At 39.9% G+C, this 20,863-nt stretch overlaps 1 protein-coding gene across 2 annotated transcripts; it reads right to left on the bottom strand.

Annotated features, from left to right (window-relative positions):
• Positions 1-1,490: 1,490 nt before the first annotated feature.
• Positions 1,491-14,734, bottom strand: LOC133532114 (uncharacterized). 2 transcript variants are annotated; one of them, XM_061870638.1, is made up of 8 exons: positions 14,338-14,734; positions 11,557-11,815; positions 10,202-10,309; positions 8,328-8,532; positions 7,748-7,988; positions 5,529-5,727; positions 3,824-3,979; positions 1,491-1,996 (listed from the first exon to the last, which is right to left on the bottom strand). In XM_061870638.1, the coding sequence occupies exons 1-8, from the start codon at positions 14,382-14,384 to the stop codon at positions 1,937-1,939; spliced, it is 1,275 nt and encodes a 424-aa protein (XP_061726622.1). In that variant the 5' UTR covers positions 14,385-14,734; the 3' UTR covers positions 1,491-1,936. The 2 variants fall into 2 exon arrangements, with proteins under 2 accessions (XP_061726622.1, XP_061726621.1); XM_061870637.1 differs by lacking the exon at positions 14,338-14,734 and having other exon boundaries at positions 11,557-12,022.
• Positions 14,735-20,863: the final 6,129 nt, after the last annotated feature.

Here is a 20,863-nt window from a genome sequence, read left to right as displayed (position 1 = left end):
TTTCTTCCACTGACTCCGGTCCTGGGCAGCTTGGGTAACCTCGTCCCATCCTATCCCCAATACACCCAACTCTTGCTCCACGGAACGGTGCCAAGTAGATTTAGGGCGACCATGTTTCCGTTTTCCGGGCATCTTCCAGGTCAGGGCCACCTTGGATAGGTGGGTGTCAGGCTTCCTGAGGATATGCCCAATCCAATGCCATTTGCGCGTTTGGATCTCCTTATGTACGGGTGCTTGTCCGGTTATTCTCCATAAGTGAGCGTTTGTGATCCAGTTAGGCCAAAAGATGTGCAGAATTTGCCTTAAGCATTTGTTCACAAACACTTGGAGTTTTGTCATTAGGTATTTGCGGACAAACCAGGTTTCGCACCCGTACAGTAACACGGCCTTTACATTGGAATTGAAAATCCTCACTTTAGTTCTTCTCGTCAGGGTAGAAGGTAGAGGAGGATATATGGACTCAATACAGCAAATTAAGAAACTGTAGCAGATAAAAAATAGTTAAATTGGAAAGAGGAGTTCCATAAGGATCGATCTTGGGTCCTATCTTCTTTATAACTTTTATCAATGACCTAGTATCATTCACAGGGAATTCTGTTCCGGTCGTAAAACTTGTGGTCTGCGCTGATGACACCAACGCCGGTAACATGATACAGCTGTATTACTAAGTTAACTTTACGCTGCAGGCTCTAAACTGGTTCAGCACAAACAACCTCAAACTGAATTGTGCCAAGTCTAATGCTTTACTGTTTAAAATTACTTCGAGAAACAAAGACTATCTGCAGGTTGGACTTGAAATTCAACAAGTGGATTCCGTTACATTTCTCGGAGTCAGGGTAGATTCTAGTATGTGTCGGACAGAAGAAATATCGTACTAAAAGCTTTTAGAGAAGAGGTAAATAATATAATGCGTTGGTCGAATCTAAAATTAGGTACAGTTACAGTACGCACTTATATGCGAGTACGAGCGAGATGCATATACAGTAAGTTACGTCCTGACGGCACTGACGAACTGGTGGTAGCCACACAGGTCCCATCTAGTAATAAAAAAAAAACACGGAATTTATCTCTGAATCGAAAACAATTATAATTTATTAAATGTGCTAAGTTACAACTTGGTTCTTGAACGTGATTTAGAAATAGGCAGTTTGAGACGGGATGAGGGGAAAATTGCTTAATTTTTTTTTGCTTCATTAACCGTATTTTCGTAATTTATTTCTGAGCTGTATTCTTTGTTTAGGCAAACACTAAGTATAAGTTTACAGCTGTATTACACACATTATACAATTTTAGAACTATCTCTAGAATTAAACATACAGATAATGTATTACTAAGTTACATAGAGATTTAAAAAAAAACTGATATTAAGAGCCAACAGGTCAGGAGTGGACATTTCTCCATACAAACGTACTCGACTGTTTCCTCCTTGGTTTTTGAAGCTAGAGCAATGATTTTTTTAACACAAATTAATATTACTAATATCTGTGTCGGTTTGTTTTGATTTTTTTGATATTTTTGTTTTTGAAAGCGCTAAAGCCTTTCAAAGATGGCAAAAAACGGCCTAATTGACTATGCCGCAAAGCGAAGCGTGGTATTCAAAACTGGTACCTATCAAGTAGCCACAAATTCAAAACAGTCCGACACAGATAATTTAATAATCATTTATATTTCCAAATTTGATTATGATTGGTTAAATTTTGGAGGAGGAAACAGTCGAGTACGAAACCTCGATTTTTGAGATTTTTACAGAGGATTTTTCGCCAAAGCTGCAGTTGTCCTTATCGCACTAATTTTAGGGGCGGGGTCTAGTTTATTAATATGTACACAGACAGAAAAGTGATGGGCAATAGTCGACATGTCGATAATCCAGTGATGTGAGTAGGTATCGACAAACCATTTATGTATGTATGTATGGATGTTTTCGCTCCTACTTGATTTATCGCTCCCCAGCTAAAGTCTTCAACATCATGTAATATGAGAACGTAGTCTTCAGAACCTGAAACAAAAATATGCGGATTATAGATCGTGAAGGCATGTCTTAACTAGTATTCTCGTGTTATTAAAGGTTTATTGACAAACGACAAATGTCCCTCGACACGTGTCGACGTTTCCAGACTTCGCTTGACATGTCGGGCGACATCATTCTAGACGCGCCAGCGTGTCAAGCCAAGTTCAAAAGAAGAAAACTAGCGATGTGGAGTCAATTTAGATACATACGTAACTCAAAATCTATTAAACATGAAATTTGTTTATGTATAAGACCCCTAAATTTCATGAAAGTAGATCAACTGGTTTTAAAAAAAATATAAAAAAAATTATATAGTTATTCAGATACAAACATCACAAAATCGGGATTTTTATAACTGACTGACTGACTTACTGACCTAACATTAAAAACCTAACCCACTTCCAGATGACCTAGCAAGTTGAAATTTTGAGTCAAAGTCTAATCCTTCCTATTCCAATTGAACTAGACCTTGGAACTAGAACAAGAACTCAATAGGGAATATTACGCGAAACTCTGCGTAGGGGGCGCCACTACCACATTCTGAGGGTCTACCGCAAAAAAAGAAAATCAACATTTCGTTATCTAACCTCTTTTTCTCTCTAACATTAAAATTTTATATTTTCTAAATATTAAAATTTTCGTGTTACCCGGTAAGCCCCTGTAAACAAACCAACCACCTTGATGCATCAATGTCATATTTTATTACCTGTGAAAACTTGTCGAAAAACTGTTTAAGGGACACTATGTGTAAGTTAGTCTATGGTTTAGGATAGGTCCTATACTCTGTATCTTTAGGTATTTAAATAAAAGTAAACAAACAATTTATACATTTTCGGGTAGTTATAATATTTATTGGTTAACCAATCAAATACAAAACCGCCTGGATCTGTCACTGAACAACCTGACTTTAATCCTACATTATTTGATCATGTAATGTTTTCATCTAAGCTGGCTTAAGGAGCCACTTGAGGGTAGATTTTTTTTACCTATTTTAAAATACCTAACGATACAGAGTATAGTGCTGCACTCTGGCGGCAGAACATTGCAGTAATCCCCCCTATTATTTCGCCTGCGAAGTCAACGACGCATATTCTTAATGTTGTACGGTCGAGGAAATTGATTCTTTAGCAATTTGCGGTTCAAATAAATTTGGTTGTACATACTTATGCCATGAACTGTCCAATGTAAAGTGAACCGTAAACTGCTAAATAATCAATTTCCTCGACCGTACTTGGCTCTCATTTCACATTTATGTTTTTGATGGGATATAATATTATAAACGTATACCGTACACGTGTATCTAGTTCTAGTTCTATATGAATATGAATAATATGAATATACTCTTAAATGGTTAATAAGTTAATAGGTATATTAAATTTGAAGATGTAAAACGTCCCTACGGTACTCCAGAAATCAGATGGCACACGATGACACGACCGCTGGTAACGGATCAAAACATGGCGATGTGCTGTCGCCCGATATTTGAATTAGTTAAAACTAGCTTCTACCCGTGACTTCGTCTGCGTAGGATGTGATTATTTATGTAGGGTGGTTATTTATAAAAACTATCCTGTCCTTCCTCATGTATTGAATTATCTCCATACGAATCATCTAAATCGGTTCAGCAGTTTAGCGTGACGAGGTAACAGACAGAGAAACAGATAGAGATTTCGCATTTATAACATTGAGCACCACTTGCACCATCCCACTAACCCGGGTTAACCCCGTTAACCGGTTAAACCTGGAGTTGCCATGGTGACCAGTACAATTTGATACAGGGTTAGCGGCGCTAAGAATATAATTCTACATTTTTACCGCAAACATAGTGTTGACCCCCACAGGGACGACCTTAGCGGCCTTCAGACTGACTGGGGTCTGGATCCTGTGCAGGAAAAACAACACAGTTCTCCTGTTCTTCGTGTCCATATGCTCCCACGGGATGGCGTATACGGCGTCGATTAACTGCTCACTCTGAAGATAAATAAAATAATAGATACGATACGATACAATACAATACAAATACTCTTTATTGCACAACTTCAAAATAAATTTACAAGGAATACACACAGGATACTCAAAGACAGAACAGAAGAAACAACAGGCGGCCTTATCGTTAGTTATTTATTTTACAAGAGGGCAAAGTTGTTGTTTAACCGCTCGTGCTAATATTGATACCCGAGCAAGCGAAAGATTCCAAAATCGCACCACGACGAGTAGCGAGTAGTTCGAAAAGTGGAATCTTGGGCGTTTCGAGGGTTTTAAGGCCCAAGGGAACAAACTAAGATTCCGAGTAACACAAAAGTTTTCACCACACCAACTTGACATAAATCTTCTTCTTCTTCTTCCTCGCGTTGTCCCGGCATTTTGCCACGGCTCATGGGAGCCTGGGGTCCGCTTGACAACTAATCCCAAGATTTGGCGTAGGCACTAATTTTTACGAAAGCGACTGCCATCTGCCCTTCCAACCCAGAGGGTAAACTAGGTCTTGTTGGGATTAGTCCGGTCTCCTCACGATGTTTTCCTTCACCGAAAAGCGACTTGGCAAATATCAAATGATATTTCGTACATAAGTTCCGAAAAACTCATTGGTACGAGCCGGGGTTTGAACCCGCGACCTCCGGATTGCAAGGCGCACGCTCTTACCGCTAGGCCACCAACTTGACAAAAATGTTCACTGTAAAACATTAAAAGTCAAATCCAAATCCACGCTGATAAATAATTATCATTCAAATTCATTATAGTCTATCCGCTTTTCTAAGATCTAGTACGCCATAGTCAATGTATGGCGAACTTGATCTCAGAGATCGGGGTTATACTCAAAGTCAATTTCACCAGCCAACACGCGGAACTTCAGAAACCAACTCAATATTTGCATTAATTTACTTTGCCAATCTTGTGGATAAAATACAACTTTCTCATCAGTTTTTGAAGTATAAAGAAACGCTTTATGAGCTGGTTTGGAAAACAAAATATAAAACAGTTCCATTTCAGATAACACAAAGTGTAAATTGTAGAAGATAAAGCCTTGAACTTTAAAACATGTACAGTTGTATATACTTTTAATGTAGAAGAGCAATTTGTTTTGTAATAGGCAGCAAACGAGCAGTCTGATGGGTAGCAGTCATCGCCGCCCATGAATATAAGCAACATCGGAGGAGCCATTCATGCGTGCCAAGCTTTGAGAACCCTAAATTCTTGAAGAACCCCATGTCATAGCGCAAGGGAAACACCTCAGAAGGTAGCTCATTCCGCAACTTGCACGTTCTGGGCAAAAACGGGCCAGATGCCCGCTTGTTCTGGGTTTGCCACGTGTCGAGAAAGTGAGGATGAACTTTGCTTCTTTGTGCGGTGATAAAAACGCGACGGTGGCACTAATAATTCAAAAAGTTCTTCAGAACATCTTCCATTGCACAGACGGTAGAACAGGCAGAGAGAGCCAACGTCTTTCCGAAGACTGAGAGGATATATGAACCTCTTCCACTATTGATATGTTAGTACACATGAAACTAAAACTGTATACCTTGGTGTTCAACATCTCGAACATTATAGACACTTGTATTAACTGCTGATGAATGACGACGGTTAAGGGGCCGTACTTCGCCAGCGAGTCTGCGGAGAACGACGTGACTTCCAGTAGTAAGATGCAGGTGATGAGCTGCATCAACATGTAGAATGCGAACAAATATTCGCTGAATGCGTCCGAGCATCTGTCCACGAATCTGTTGAGAAATTCTAAATTTAAAAATCAATACAAGAAGGGCCTCGGTAGAGAGTACCATTTTGTACCTTTTGGCGTTGAAACTCTAGGTCCATGGGGTCCCAGCGCGCACAAGTTTTTTGGAGAAATCGCGAAACGTCTGGTTGACGTAACTGGTGACCGAAGAGCTGGCGGCTTCCTCGCACAACGTATCAGTATTGCGATACAACGAGGAAATGCCGCCAGCATCCTTGGTACAATGCCTCAAGGGCCTATTTTAGATATAAGCTAGTTATAGTAATCATCTGTATATATCCATTATGTATATTGTTATTGTCAATAAATAGATTTTTTTTGAGAAGGGCATAAAGTCAATTTATTGGTCCGAGCACTAAATTTCTAATATTTTAGGTTGATTGTTCAAGACTAAAGAAAATCGTAATCGGGCCGGTCCGGGGCGCCGGGCACGCCGGTAGGGCTGGCAGTTTGTATGACAGATTTTAAACTTTATTGCTAAGTTAATAAGGGTCGTAATAGATGATTCTACTTTATGCTCTAGAGCATAATAGGCAATTTTATGTCGCTTACACGCGACTTTAATGTCACTTTTACGAGCATGAGAAATTAAAATAAGATTTACGAAGCTGATGGTCCCGGGTTCAAATCCTGGTAACGGCATTTATTCGTGTGATGAGCATGGATATTTGTTCCTGAGTCATGGGTGTTTCTATGTATTTAAGTATTTATAAGTATTTATATATTATATATATCGTTATCTAAGTACCCTCAACACAAGGCTTATTGAGCTTACTGTGGGACTTAGTCAATTTGTGTAATAATGTCCCATAATATTTATTTATTTATAACAGCGTCTTCTAGTGAGTTAAGTTTAAGAACCATCGCTGTATCGCGTAACCTTTATCGACCAAGCTGTTAAAAAATAACATTCGTAAGATAAAAGAGAATATTCGTTCGAACACAAAACAGTAATGTATGTAAGTGACTGCTATGTGGTCACTTACACCTTCAAAAACAAAGTCCCCGCCGCGTCAGTCTGTCTGTAAGTCCTATATGTTTGCGATAAATCATCATAATCAACATTGGCCACAGCATCTTGACAGATGATTGTTGCAGCGACAGGTTATTAAGAAGAAGAAGAAGAGGTCCGTGCGCCGTCGGAGATCGGAGGTGCGGCACATCTTTTCCAGTGACTGTAAAGCCCAATCGCAGCACGGCACTTTCTGCCACAAAGATCGCAGGTGAAGCGCGAACTGTTGATGGTTCCTGTGCAGTCCGTCTTTTCTGCTTTAAATCATCGAGCCAGACTTCATCATGCTTCGCTATGCCGTCATGTAGAAGGTTACGCCATTCCGCTCTTTTAAGGGCTTCCGTTTAGGGACATTATTACACAAATCGACCAAGTCCCACGGCAAGCTCAAGAAGGCATGTGTTGTGGGTACTCAGGCAACGATATATATAATGTACAAATACTTAAACATATAGAAAACATGCATGACTCAGGAACAAATACCTGTGCTCATCACACAAATACATGCCCTTACCGGGATTCGGACCCAAGGACCATCGGCTTCATAGGCAGGGTCACTAGCCACTAAGCCAGACTGGTCGTCAAGATAAGCTTAATAATTACCCACTGAATGGATTTTAATGCGGTTTTCACCTATCAATATACTCTATTGGTAGGTGAAGGAGGAGTGAAGGAAAATTTTGAGGAAAGTTTAAGTGTATAATTTGTTAAGTTTTACCCGTGTGAAACCGGGGCAGGCCTAGTATATATTATAATAGTCTTTGCTCTCAACCTAAATGCATATACCTATGCCACTGTTGATATAACGGTAGATACTTTTGACGCTTAGCCTTAATCAATATTTTTGATTTGATCGAAATTAAACTTTCGTGAGACATATTCTAAAATATTTAAATGCTACGGTGACCCTCACTCACCGCCAATAGCGACGAAAAATTCCAGTGAGTGTAACCGTTATATTCTAAATATTTTTGATCTGGGCGTAGCTACTTACTTTACAATAAGATTGTGATGTAATATATTCTCCTTTAACAATATTCGTATATTATTATTTTCTTCAACTGAGTACATAATACTGTTTTCCGGCAGTGGAATATTTTCCAAGTTATGCTTCAGAATCCTCAGGTGCCCCCAAATTTGGAAAACTATCAAGATCAGTAAGAGATCAAAAACGCACATGCCAATTGTGGTTACATAGGAAAGTGAAAAATTGAATATGAATAATAGCCAATATTCTGAAAAAAAAATTTTATATTATAAAAATTAAAAATAAAGTTATATCAATAGTATAGTTTAAGAAAAAAAAAATCACACATAACCGATTTGCAAAACCAAAGTGATTCCATAAGTGTTCCGTGAACAAAGTTTTGTACGGAACACTAAAAATATAATCAATTAATTCGATAAAAAATAATATTCCACACTTTTAGAAGTAACTTTCATATTTTTTGAAACTTTGTGGATATAGAAATTTTTCGATTTCCATACTTACAAAAATTCCGTTTTCGATTTTTTTCCATGTGGAATTTTCGCAAATTTGGAAATTTTTTGACGTCACATCACACAAAACCCACCCTCTTCAGTTGTATATATGCCAGGAGATAGATAATAATATACAGAGTGCTCGAACGTGCTGTTTTGGGGCCGATTTTCGCCGAACATGCCTCTGCTATAGTTATTGAACCACGGCATGAACATGAACAGAGACACTCCGATGACCATCTGCCACATCACGTAGATCGTGAACATTCCTGATATGATGTGGATTTGCGCATGTACCTAAAATATATATTTTTTAAATTTATTTAGAACACAAACAGTTGCTTACACAAATAGATTTATAGTACTTACAATGTACTTAACATATTTAACTTCAACTTCTTCAACTTCAACTACAACATTTATTCAGCAAATAGGCCACAAGGGCACTTTTACACGTCAACATGGAATTTACATACAAGCAAAAACATGCACATCAACAATTATAAAATACATTTAATTGAAAATATTAATGCAAACTAAAGTATTATTGTTTAAAGTAAAAGTAAGTAAAGTATTATTATTACTTAGAGATGTATAAAGTCTCTAAATGTCGAATTACAAAAAAAAAAAAAAAAAAAAACGATCGTGCTCGCCGATATCACCATCCCCCATGGTGAGAATCTCGTGAAAGCCGAGAAGGACAAGTCCAGCAAGTACCTAGACTTGGCTCACGAGATAACCGCCATGTGGCATGTTGATTCGACGATCATTGTCCCAATAGTCGTTTCAGCGAACGATCTCATAGCGAAGAGTCTCGACCAACACCTTGAGAGACTCTCGCTAGGTGGTTGAATCAAGGGTCAGATGCAGAAGGCGGTGATCTTGGACACGGCGCGGATAGTGGGGCGGTTCCTCTCTCTGCAGCCCTGACCGCCGGCAGCTTGGGCCCTGCCCCGCTGCTGGCGGCACACTAGGTTAAGTTTTTTACAATGTGTTTATATGTGTTTTGTATAGTATTTTTTAATGTATTTTTATATTTTACTTTTATATCCATATTGTAAAAAACATAATCCTAAGAAGAAAGAGAAATAAAGGAATAACAATAATAATAAAACAAACATACTAGACCTCGGCGGACTTTCTCTGATCAAATCGGGGAAATCCTGAAGAAAGGCCAGGTCAAGAGCACCCTAAACCGACGAGCGTGTATGAGGAATGTCATGGAAGTGAAGGAAGCGAAAGAGGTATGTCAGGATCGTAGCAAGTGGAAATCCGTGGTCTCTGCCTACCCCTTCGGGAAATAGGCGTGATTATATGTATGTATGTATGTATGTATGTTTGACGACCAGTTTGGCCGAGTGGGTAGTGACCCTGCCTACGAAGCCGATGGTCCCGGGTTCAAATCCTGGTAAGGGCATTTATTCGTGTGATGAGCATGGATATTTGTTCCTGAGTCATGGGTGTTTTCTATGTATTTAAATATTTATATATTATATATATCGTTGTCTAAGTACCCTCAACACAAGCCTTATTGAGCTTACTGTGGGACTTAGTCAATTTGTGTAATAATGACCTATAATATTTATTTATTTATTTATTTATGTTACATGAACTCTTACGTTTCATGTAACAGGGTAGATATTATTATAAAATAGGTATATATAAGGAGTGAAATATTTGGACATTCTCAAGGGAATCAAAATTCATATGGTACTTCCCTTTGACCTGACATTTGGCAAGTAATATCTTCTCATACTGCTAATACAGGGAAAATCTCAAAAATATAAATACTTATGTAAAAAAAAAAGTAAGATTTGTACGGAACTCTCGGTGGGCGAGTCCGACACACACTTGTCTGGTTTTAAAGAAGAAGTATTTGTAAGGGAGCCTGGGGTTCGCTCGGTAAAATAATCCCCAGAACTGGCACAGTCACTGGTTTTGTATAATATATTTAATATTATTTTACCTTTGCAGCATATGGTGACCGGCCTTTGAAGTAAAACAAGTTGAAGTCAAGTAAATAATCCTTTATTGTTTCTTGATATTTATTTGTCCTTGCTGTTATCAATCTTTGCTGAAATTATAACTATAAAAAGTTTCTGGCAAAAAAAAAACATTTTTGGTACAAGCTTTTATCGCTGACTGGTATTTTCTTTCTACAGGCAACAAATACACATCGAGACAATTCTCACAACCTCAAACAATTAGTTTGTGTTGTTTTAGCACAGAGTTCCCATGGCCACCTCCTGTCTCCATGTCATCATAATATTGCATTGTCATCCGATTTACATATGATATCCATTTCAGCTCAATCGGAAATTGGGAAGTGGGTAAAATTTAACCTCCAAGTTTTGACCCACACTAACTAACAAGGCAAGTTAAATAAAAGCTTGTAATAAATAAATAAACATTGGACAATGTTACACAAACTGACCTGGTCCCATTTTATCGCAGATTTTTATTGTTCTATATATTAATTATTTTCTGAGTAAATTAATTACTACTCATTTTAGACTTAATGCTAACAAACCAACGGTCAGTGATTGCGTGGCTTTGTCACAGGAGTTGCAGGCGTCCATAAGCTACAGTGACAGCTTACCAGTTACCATCAGGCGGATCGTATGCTTGTTACCCGCCGGCGTAGTATTTAAAAATACAGAATTCCCCACGTGAACAACATTGGGGTTAATGTGGAGACTAAGTCAATTTGTGTAAGAATGCCCCATACTAGCCCAGATGCATATGTTCTTCGTCTCCTCAGTCAGTGGATACTCCGGGCCACCACAGCATCTCATGCAGCTGTAGTGCTGGAAGGATCCCTCGCCACGCCAGCCTCAACGACGTCATCCGATGGGCTCTTTTCAGTGCCAAGGTGCCGGCGGTCCTCGAACCTAACGGTCTGGCCAGGATCGATGGCAAGAGGCCTGACGGAATGACACTGGTGCCTTGGATGGGTCGGCCACTTGTCTGGGACGCTACCTGCGTGGATACCCTGGCGCCGTTCCATATTCCAGGCACCAAAGTTGGCGCTGGTGCGGCCGCATCCTCGGCCGAAAGACACAAACGTCAAAGTATGTCACACTAGGTAGTAGCTACATATTTGCGGCGTTTGGGGTGGAAACCCTGGGGCGTCTATGAGGAGCATGCAATTATAATTTCCTTTCAAAATAAACTAGATTTAACATTACTATTATGGGCCCCATTACAGAGTCATTTGATGTAACATGTGTAAAAATCATTAAAATAAATAAAATATTTGTTTATACACGAACTCCACTGCATTGGGGCTAGTATTATTTATTATCATTATTGATCACTTACCAGATACAAGATTTCTAAAAGCCAACACAAAATATTATGGCCCAAATCAAAAAACGACAGTTTTACTATATTCACACGCATATAGATTAATCCCAAACCGCACACAGTGGTGCCAACAAGTATTAGAAAGGCGTTGTACGTAGACAAAATGGCCGCTACTCGATTTCTTCCAAATTGCTTATATGGCCAGGAGCCTACAGTGTTCATCAAGAATTGAAGTTGTACCACATACTTGAAATCCAGAGGCGAGTCGACGTAACTGGAAAATTTTGTAAAACAAGCATATCTAGAGGATTTTCTCATATTTGTGAAATTATAGCCCGTAACTTTGGGCATGTATGTACTGATGATATATTGTGAACCTATTCTTTGAGTGACATGTGAAGTGAATGTCTTTAAAAACCCGACCCCTGTCGGATCAAAAACCAAATGTAACGAAAAGTATTATGGCCCGGTGTCTTATATATCTGTAACTTAACTGCAATACTTACATGAACAGTTTTGATATCGGTATAATATATACACGTCATACTCGTGAACGGGTGCTGTTTATGGAAACTGTTTAAGCTAACACGGGCTATTATATTTAGTAACTTTATTTTTGAGTATAATTACAGTGCTGTTACCTCATTCTGTTCTCGTATGTTTATTTTGTCTTCATGAATGTTTTAATTATACAGGATTTTGACTCTTAGAGACCCCATACCTCACTAATGATAATTTGATAAATTATATAATCTTTTAGTTCTGACACTTAGAGACAATTACACCTCTAAATAATTTTAGATATCTTTATCTGTATTTGTTCTTTTTTTAAATCTTATTATTATATATTTGTTGTAATACAACATTAAGAGACTATATATCTCTAAGTAAAAATAATACTATAGTTTGAATTGATATTTTATAAATAATTGTTAATGTGTTGTTTTTGCTTGTATGTAAATTTCCTGTTGACGTGTAAAAGTGCCCTTGTAGCCTATTTGCTGAATAAATGTTGAAGTTTGAAGTATAGAGGAAAGTAGCCGTTACTTGGAATTACATGTGCTGCTAATATATGATAGATGGGGCTAATTCTGTGCTAGAAATGACGCATTCGGAGCTAAAATAACCTTTACGTGCCGTGTTTATTTATTGACTACTCGTCGATCCATAAACCGATTTCAGTGAAATTTATGTCATTTGACAGATCCTATTACATTTTAATGGAACATGATAAAAATAAAATACGCGGGATTATAATAGGGACCGTGCGCGTTGGAGGGTCTGCCATCTTGTGGCTTGAATCGGAACAATAAACATGTACATTCACACGTCACGTGTTTTCTTGTGCCTAGTAGGTTCTGCCATCTTGTGGGTTACATCGGAACAGTAAACATCACATTTACGCCTCGCGCCAAAAATCTGACGGCTCCTGTGCTGCCTCCTACAGTTCATGCACGCTCCCTATAAGCTAGCGGGATTATAAGATTAGAAGCGGTGGTGGCCAAGTGGATATGACGTTCGACTTTCAATCCGGAGGTCGCGGGTTCAAATCCTGGCTCGTACCAATGAGTTTTTCGGAACTTATGTACGAAATATCATTTGATATTTACCACCAGCTTTTCGGTGAAGGAAAACATCGTGAGGAAACCTGCATACATCTGCGAAGAAATTCAAAGGTGTATGTGAAGTCCCCAATCCGCATTGGGCTAGCGTGGGGACTATAGCCCGAGCCCTCTCGCGCATGAGACGAGGCCTGTGCCCAGCAGTGGGACGTATATAGGCTGAATTATTATTATTTTCACCAGCTACCCACACCGTCCCCAAAACGACGGCCATATGACCACCCCACCAGTCGGTGGGGAAGCGACCCGCGACAGCCGCCGCAGCCGTAAGGCGGTAGCGGCCCCTCATACCCCCCTGACGGGGGGTATCGACATATCACTCACTCTCTCTCTATTATTATTTTTTATTATTATAATAAGCTGCAGAAATATAAAAATGTTGCATATTTCACAGAAATTTTATGACTGCTCTTGTTTGAGGCAACCGTGTGCTTAAATCAATGCACAGAACTGACGCAAAATACCTCGAATAGTCAGATGAAGCAATAACGCTTCTTTACAGTAACTTTAAAACTAGTGAACTTTAACAGTAGAACATATTAATCTCATCATATAATGCATTCGGTATTGGCTACTTTCCTCTGTACATCGATATCAAATCTATACATATAGGTGTTATATATAACTGATATACGCCACTGCGCCATAACACTTTTCATACAAAATACTCATTTAAATTATTACGATTTTTACACATTATTAACTCATACAAATTGAACTTAAAATAATAAAAATAACCTAAAATCCTTTCCACGGATCGTCATTTCTACAGCAGAAAACTGCGGAAAGCCATTGAAATCAAAAAACATTGCAATTTTAATCGAGACAAGGGTTTGGGGATCTCGTCCACTTAGAATCGTCATTAGTATAAATGGAAACGAATATCGACAGTCGAAAAATCGAATATCGTTAGTGTTGTGTGTCGACAGAGTAACACCCCTAGTGCGCAAAATGTTCAATTTAATAAACAAGACCAAGTGCGGGTAGTTCGAAAAACTCGCGCGGGTAGTAGATGTTGATGTCAACTTTAGCCAGTCTTCTCGGAGACCACGGGGACAACGCCGTCCTCGAAACTGATTTTTCATCCAACCGCTTCTACGGGTTTTTAAAGACTCGTTCACGTCAAAAGAAAGTCACGTTAATAGAGTAACAAATTTAACTAATCTGTGCTTACCCATCATCAAATTTCGTCTTCAAAACTTCGTACACTTGATTCATCATACCTATTGATTAAGAACCGAATTTCTCGTTAATATATTATTGGTATTTTATTTATAAAGCTACGGACGGCATTTCATTTACCATCTCAATTTTATTATGTGTTTTAACTACTGCGCAGTTTTTATTGTTTCACTTTCTTGTTATAAGGTGTTGTTCCATTAGCGAAGCGAAGCGAGGCGAAACAATACTGCAGGCCGTCTTTGGAAAGGACTTCCCAACGGCATCAAAAATGCTCAAAATATGTTTGCATTTAAATAATCTTTAGATGCATTATTTGCTAGCAGAATGAAGAATTCATAATGTATGTGTAAGCTCTATATGTCTTGCCGATAGTTATGTATATATTATAAGTAATATAAGTAATAAGTATATGAGTATGTATATTTATTATTATTATTCCCTTTATTTATTTTTTATCTTAGGCTAGGTCATTTATAATATGAATATAAAAGTAAAATATAAAAACACTTACAAAACAATAAAACATCTAAATTCAAAATTAAACGTATGGTATCTTGATGATGGGACAATAGGCGGAGATTCACAAACTGTCTTGGCGGATCTAATCAAAATTAAAAATCAGTTTAAAGATATTGGCCTAGAACTAAATTTTAATAAATCCGAGTTATACATTTCAGAGAAGATGGACCCGCTCGCCGTGTCACAAGTCATTAAAAACTTCAACAACATTGCATTGAACAGCAAAATCACTTCTAAAGACAACCTGCATCTATTGGGATCGCCTATCTTTGACGAGGCCATCCCACCTCTCCTCAATAAGTCAATTTCAAAATTCACAACTCATTCGGACCGCCTAGTCAAAATTAATAGTCACTGTGCCCTATTTATTTTAAAATTCTGTTTGCTCGTTCCAAAATTTACTTATCTACTGCGTTGCTGCCCCATCTGGAAATTCCCGAATTTGACTAGCACAATAGACTCCATCCTCAAGTCACAAATTGAATCCGTTCTTAACGTTCATTTTAGCGAGCAGGCCTGGACTCAAGCTTGTCTACCAGTAAGATTCGGCGGCTTAGGAACGCGTAATATTTCTGGCGTCGCTTTGCCGGCTTTCCTGTCCTCCATCCACAGCACGTCTGATCTCGCAGGTAAAATCCTTAAAGCCCCTACGGCTACAAACTGCGAGATTGCGTGCTTGGATGGGGCCACGAATGCTTGGCTAGCTGGACCAAGTCCAAATTTTCCTTCCAGACCTAAAAAACAAAGGGCTTGGGACACGATGACCTCCGTTGCCACTCTAAATTCACTTATAGCTACATCTTCAGGTAAGGACCTCGCGAGACTCTTGGCAGCATCAAAAGTGGAATCAGGTCACTGGCTTCATGCCTATCCCTCGCCCAACGCGGGTACTTTAATAGACCCAAGTACTCTGCGCATAGCCGTCGGTCTCCGTCTCGGAATCCCCATCTGCGCTGACCACAGCTGTGTTTCTTGTGGGGCCTCAGTGGACCGGCTTGGTCATCACGGCCTTTCCTGCTCCTCGGGCGCCGGCCGCCTGTCTCGTCACTCCGCTCTCAATGACATCCTTAGAAGGGCTCTCGTCAGCGCCGGCGTCCCCGCAGCTCTGGAGCCCCAGATCGTGCGGGACGATGGCAAGCGCCCGGACGGGATGTCGTTGATCCCTTGGAGGATGGGCCGTGCGCTGGTGTGGGACGCTACCTGTGCCGACACGTTGGCGGCGTCCTACATTTTAGCGACCAGCAGACATGCCGGGGCAGCGGCAGACGCCCGAGAACGACACAAGGACAACAAATATAGCTGTCTCGGCGCCAACTACGAGTTCGTAGCCTTTGGCGTCGAGACACTCGGGCCGTGGGGCAAAGGTGCGCGAGGGCTCCACAAGGAGCTCGGGAAGCGATTAAGGGAGGCAACAGGAGACCCTCGCGCGGGCAGCTTTCTCGCGCAAAGACTCGCTATTGCGATACAGCGCGGGAATGCTGCCTGCGTGATGGGCACTCTGCCAAGAGGCCAAGGGTTGGAGGGTAGATTTTAGTTATTTTATTGTTTTTAGTTAGGTTTAGTTATATTAGTTTATTTTATAAATAGTTATAATTCTTGTAACTTAAATGTAGTTTGTATATACTTTATTTTATAATAAATGATTTATATTATAAAATACATATACACACATTATAAAAAATCTAACCTAGGGTGCCGCCAGCAGCGGGGCAGGGCCCAAGCTGCCGGTGGTCAGGGCCGCAGAGAGAGGAACCGCCGGACTATCCGCGCCGTGTCCAAGATCACCGCCTTCTGCATCTGACCCTTGACCCAATTACCTAGCGAGAGTCTCTCAAGGTGTTGGTCGAGACTCTTCGCCATAAGACCGTTCGCTGAAACGACTATCGGGACAATGATCGTCGAATCAACTTCCCACATGGCGGTTATTTCGTGAGCCAAGTCTAGGTACTTACTGGACTTGTCCTTCTCGGCTTTCACGAGATTCTCATCATGTGGGATGGTGATGTCGACGAGCACGGCCCGGCGTTGCGATCGATCTATTGCCACGATGTCAGGCTTATTGGCTACAACAGTCCTGTCAGTGATAATAGATCGATCCCAATAGAGCGTGGTACGACCATTTTCGATATATATATATATATATATATATATTTATTTTATATACTACGACGGTGGCAAACAAGCATACGGCCCGCCTGATGGTAAGCAGTCACCGTAGCCTATGGACGCCTGTAACACCAGAGGCATTACATGCGCGTTGCCGACCCTTTAAAAACCTGTACACTCCTTTTTTGAAGAACCCCATACTGTAGCCCCTCGGGAAAACCTCGGCAGGAAGCTCATTCCACAGCCGAAGCGTTCGCGGGAGGAAATTCCTCTTAAACCGCACAGTACGCGACCATTTAGGTTCTAGGGTGTGAGGATGTACCCTATTTAAGAATGGATGTAATTTTGTCAGATCTAATCACTCGTACTTTGAAACACATAGCAAAGTTCTTGAAAGCCGAACTAGGGTAAACATTATGAACCGTTTATGTCACTCCCGAAGTCGCAAGATGATAATTATATCACTTGTAATACTTATGCCTATTATGTTAACTTTTTCAAATATTTTAATTTGATATTTTACATTAATTTAAATTTATTTTTTGGTATTTTACTGATTCCACTGCTATGACTCTGGCTCGGTAGTAGCTGCCCTCATACGGCGCCGATACCAACTCGCCCGGCGTCGGCACTAACTACAAAAGGTTTACTATTTAATATAATATTAGTCTGATAAACCTCTATTTGGTCATGCACTGCTATGACTCTGGCTCGGTAGTAGCTGCCCTCATACGGCGCCGATACCAACTCGCCCGGCGTCGGCAGTAACTACAAAAGGTTTACTCTTTAATATAATATTAGTATGAATTACCTCTATTTGGTCATGCACTGCTATGACTCTGGCTCGGTAGTAGCTGCCCTCATACGGCGCCGATACCAACTCGCCCGGCGTCGGCAGTAACTACAAAAGGTTTACTCTTTAATATAATATTAGTATGAATTACCTCTATTTGGTCATGCACTGCTATGACTCTGGCTCGGTAGTAGCTGCCCTCATACGGCGCCGATACCAACTCGCCCGGCGTCGGCAGTAACTACAAAAGGTTTACTCTTTAATATAATATTAGTATGAATTACCTCTATTTGGTCATGCACTGCTATGACTCTGGCTCGGTAGTAGCTGCCCTCATACGGCGCCGATACTAACTCGCCAGGCGCTGGCACTAACTGCAAATGGAAATTTCTATTAACAACAAAATAATAAGTTTTTAATAAGCTTTTTGTGAAATAAATATTTTTTTGATACAAGCCTTTATCGCTGACTGTACAATACAATACAAATAATCTTTATTGCACACCTCAATACAGAAACAATACAAATAATACAACATAAATTTGCACGCTAACATGCAAGCTAGATACATGAACTGTAACACAATGTATTGTAATATCCCCTTACGGTATAAATGCAAATAAATAATTTCTGATTTCAGATTTATAGTTCGCCATTGTACATTGCATACATTGTTTTTAATATAACGCAATTTTTATTTACAATAACAATATATATGAATGGATATATACAGATGATTACTATAACTAGCTTATATCTAAAATAGGCCCTTGATGCATTGTACCAAGGATGCTGGCGGCATTTCCTCGTTGTATCGCAATACTGATACGTTGTGCGAGGAAGCCGCCAGCTCTTCAGTTACCGTTACGTCAACCAGACGTTTCGCGATTTCTCCAAAAAACTTGTGCACGCTGGGACCCCATGGACGTAGAGTTTCAACGCCAAATGGTACAAAATGGTACTCTCTACCGAGGCTCTTATATTTATAATTTGTTTTTAATTTGATTAGCAACTTAATATAGTAGCTTACCTACAATGAAGTGTTTACATACCTACCTATATACTTAGCTGTAAATTACGTTAGTGACGCGTTATAGGTAAATATATTTTATAATAAACAATGATCACTTCGTTACGCCTCGCCTCTATGTCAAAATTATTTTTTCGCCAGCCCTTGTAGTGGTATAAAAGCAAATTCAATGGTTCATTTCTATCTAGACAGTGTTAAGAGGGAAAATTATTTCCATAGTCTCCTCCCTTCGCTTCACTAGTCTAGTGGATAAGCACCCTTACCTGCCCCTATAAATAGTAGCCCGCGAGCCAGGAATAGATTTTTATGGCCAATAGCACCACAAAGCGACTTGCAATCCGGAGGTCGCGGGTTCAAAACCCGGCTCGTACCAATGAGTTTTGCTGTACTTATGTACGAAAGATCATTTGATATTTACCAGTCGGCCTAAGGCCTAGTTTCCCTCTGGGTTGGAAGATGGCAGTCGCTTTCGTGAAAACTAGTGCCTACGCCAATTCTTGGGATTAGTTGCCAATAATTAGAAACATGTATCAAATAAGGTAAGGTGGTTTGTTACAGCGGCTGTTGTTCCTCAACCCACCAACGGAGCGGCAACTGATGTTCACGAGGCCCCAACATACATTTTTTATAACCATTTTAGTATTTAAATAGAAACCAGTTGCATTTAGACTCAGGATCAGAAAAATATTTACTGCTACAAAAAAAGCCTTATCAACTACTACTTACTTACTCCTCTGGCGCAGAGACCCAAAGTGTATCTTGGCCTCCAACACGACTTATCGCCACTGATCCCGGTCCTGTGCAGTTTCTCGCCAGTCTTCAACCTGGAGCTCGGGCTGATTCGTGTCCACCACATCCGCCCATCAATACCTAGGTCTGTGCTTCTGTTAATGTTTATTTATCATAATCTTCCAGTACTGTCAAATCGTTGTTGCTCCCGCGATAACGATGTATGTAATCATTACATATCGTCCTAACGCAGCGGCTTACGTGAGCGAATAACTCGCGAACGCGAACCGGCGCGGCGCGGCGCGGGTCAATCAATCCTTTGATACCTATGGAAGTGTCCTGCCCGATCTCGTTGCGAACGCGAATGCCGTGGGCCGCCGCGCCGCGCCGCTTCGCGTTCGCGAGTTATTCGCTCACGTAAGCCGCTGCGTTAGACACTACGAGTTATTGCCCGGGATGCGATGACCGACGAAATTTGCGCCTGGCCCGTGGTCTATAGGTAATAGTACCATATAATTGTTATAAACTTATACGCTTTTAATAAGTAGGTAGTCAGCCGTAAGAAATAAAGGGCAAGGATAATTTCTATTCTATAAATCAATAATATTACTATGACTATCCTTCTATTTTATTCCCAAGCTAAGTACCTATTTGTGTGAAACAAATACAGAAAGGCAAATGTGTATAGTCGTTTTCTTTTTCATTCACGAAGGTTATTCGATAGCGAGATGTGACGTACGCGTTTGCGTTTAGTCTCATTTTGTATGTAATTTTGAGTTTCCAAAACGTCCCGCTTGGCGCGCTGTTTCAAAATCCCATACTAAATGAGACTGGTACCCCTATTATAAATTTATTCGATAGCGAGACGTGACGTACGCGTTTGCGTTTAGTCTCATTTTGTATGTAATTTTGAGTTTCCAAAACGTCCCGCTTGGCGCGCTGTTTCTAAATCCCATACTAAATGAGACTGGTACCCCTAGTAAAAAAAATATTTTATTTTATTTACGGATTTAGAAACAGCGCGCCAAGCGGGACGTTTTGGAAACTCAAAATTACATACAAAATGAGACTAAACGCAAACGCGTACGTCACGTCTCACTATCGAATAAATTTACACTAGGGGTTCTGATTGTTTTTCATTCCATGCCATTGACGTTTCAGACCAATCCTTTTTTAACAAAAATAACTTGAATCCAAAAAAAACATGCTTAGATATAAATATCTTATTGTAATAGACACAAATACGTATGGCTATTCGTACGCAACGTACAAATAGCCATATCAGATAAATGTCAGGCCATACAATACGTATGACCATTGGCCCAGGTTTTTGACAAAGGA

The sequence above is a fragment of the Cydia pomonella genome, chromosome 26, assembly GCF_033807575.1.
Source record: "Cydia pomonella isolate Wapato2018A chromosome 26, ilCydPomo1, whole genome shotgun sequence".
NCBI classification, from domain to species: Eukaryota; Metazoa; Arthropoda; class Insecta; order Lepidoptera; family Tortricidae; genus Cydia; species Cydia pomonella.
Note: the sequence above shows the minus strand (reverse complement) of the source record. Positions and strands in the feature narration are given on the sequence as shown.

Excerpts from the sequence above, each read along its gene's own strand:
- LOC133532114 (XM_061870637.1), bottom strand. The coding sequence starts at position 11,892 with ATGCCCAAAGTTACGGGCTATAATTTCACAAATATGAGAAAATCCTCT. Across the intron at positions 10,310-11,556 it reads TTTTAGAAATCTTGTATCTG|CAAAGATTGATAACAGCAAG; the intron begins GTAAGTGATCAA and ends TTATAATTTCAG. Across the intron at positions 1,997-3,823 it reads GGGTCAACACTATGTTTGCG|GTTCTGAAGACTACGTTCTC; the intron begins GTAAAAATGTAG and ends TTTTTGTTTCAG.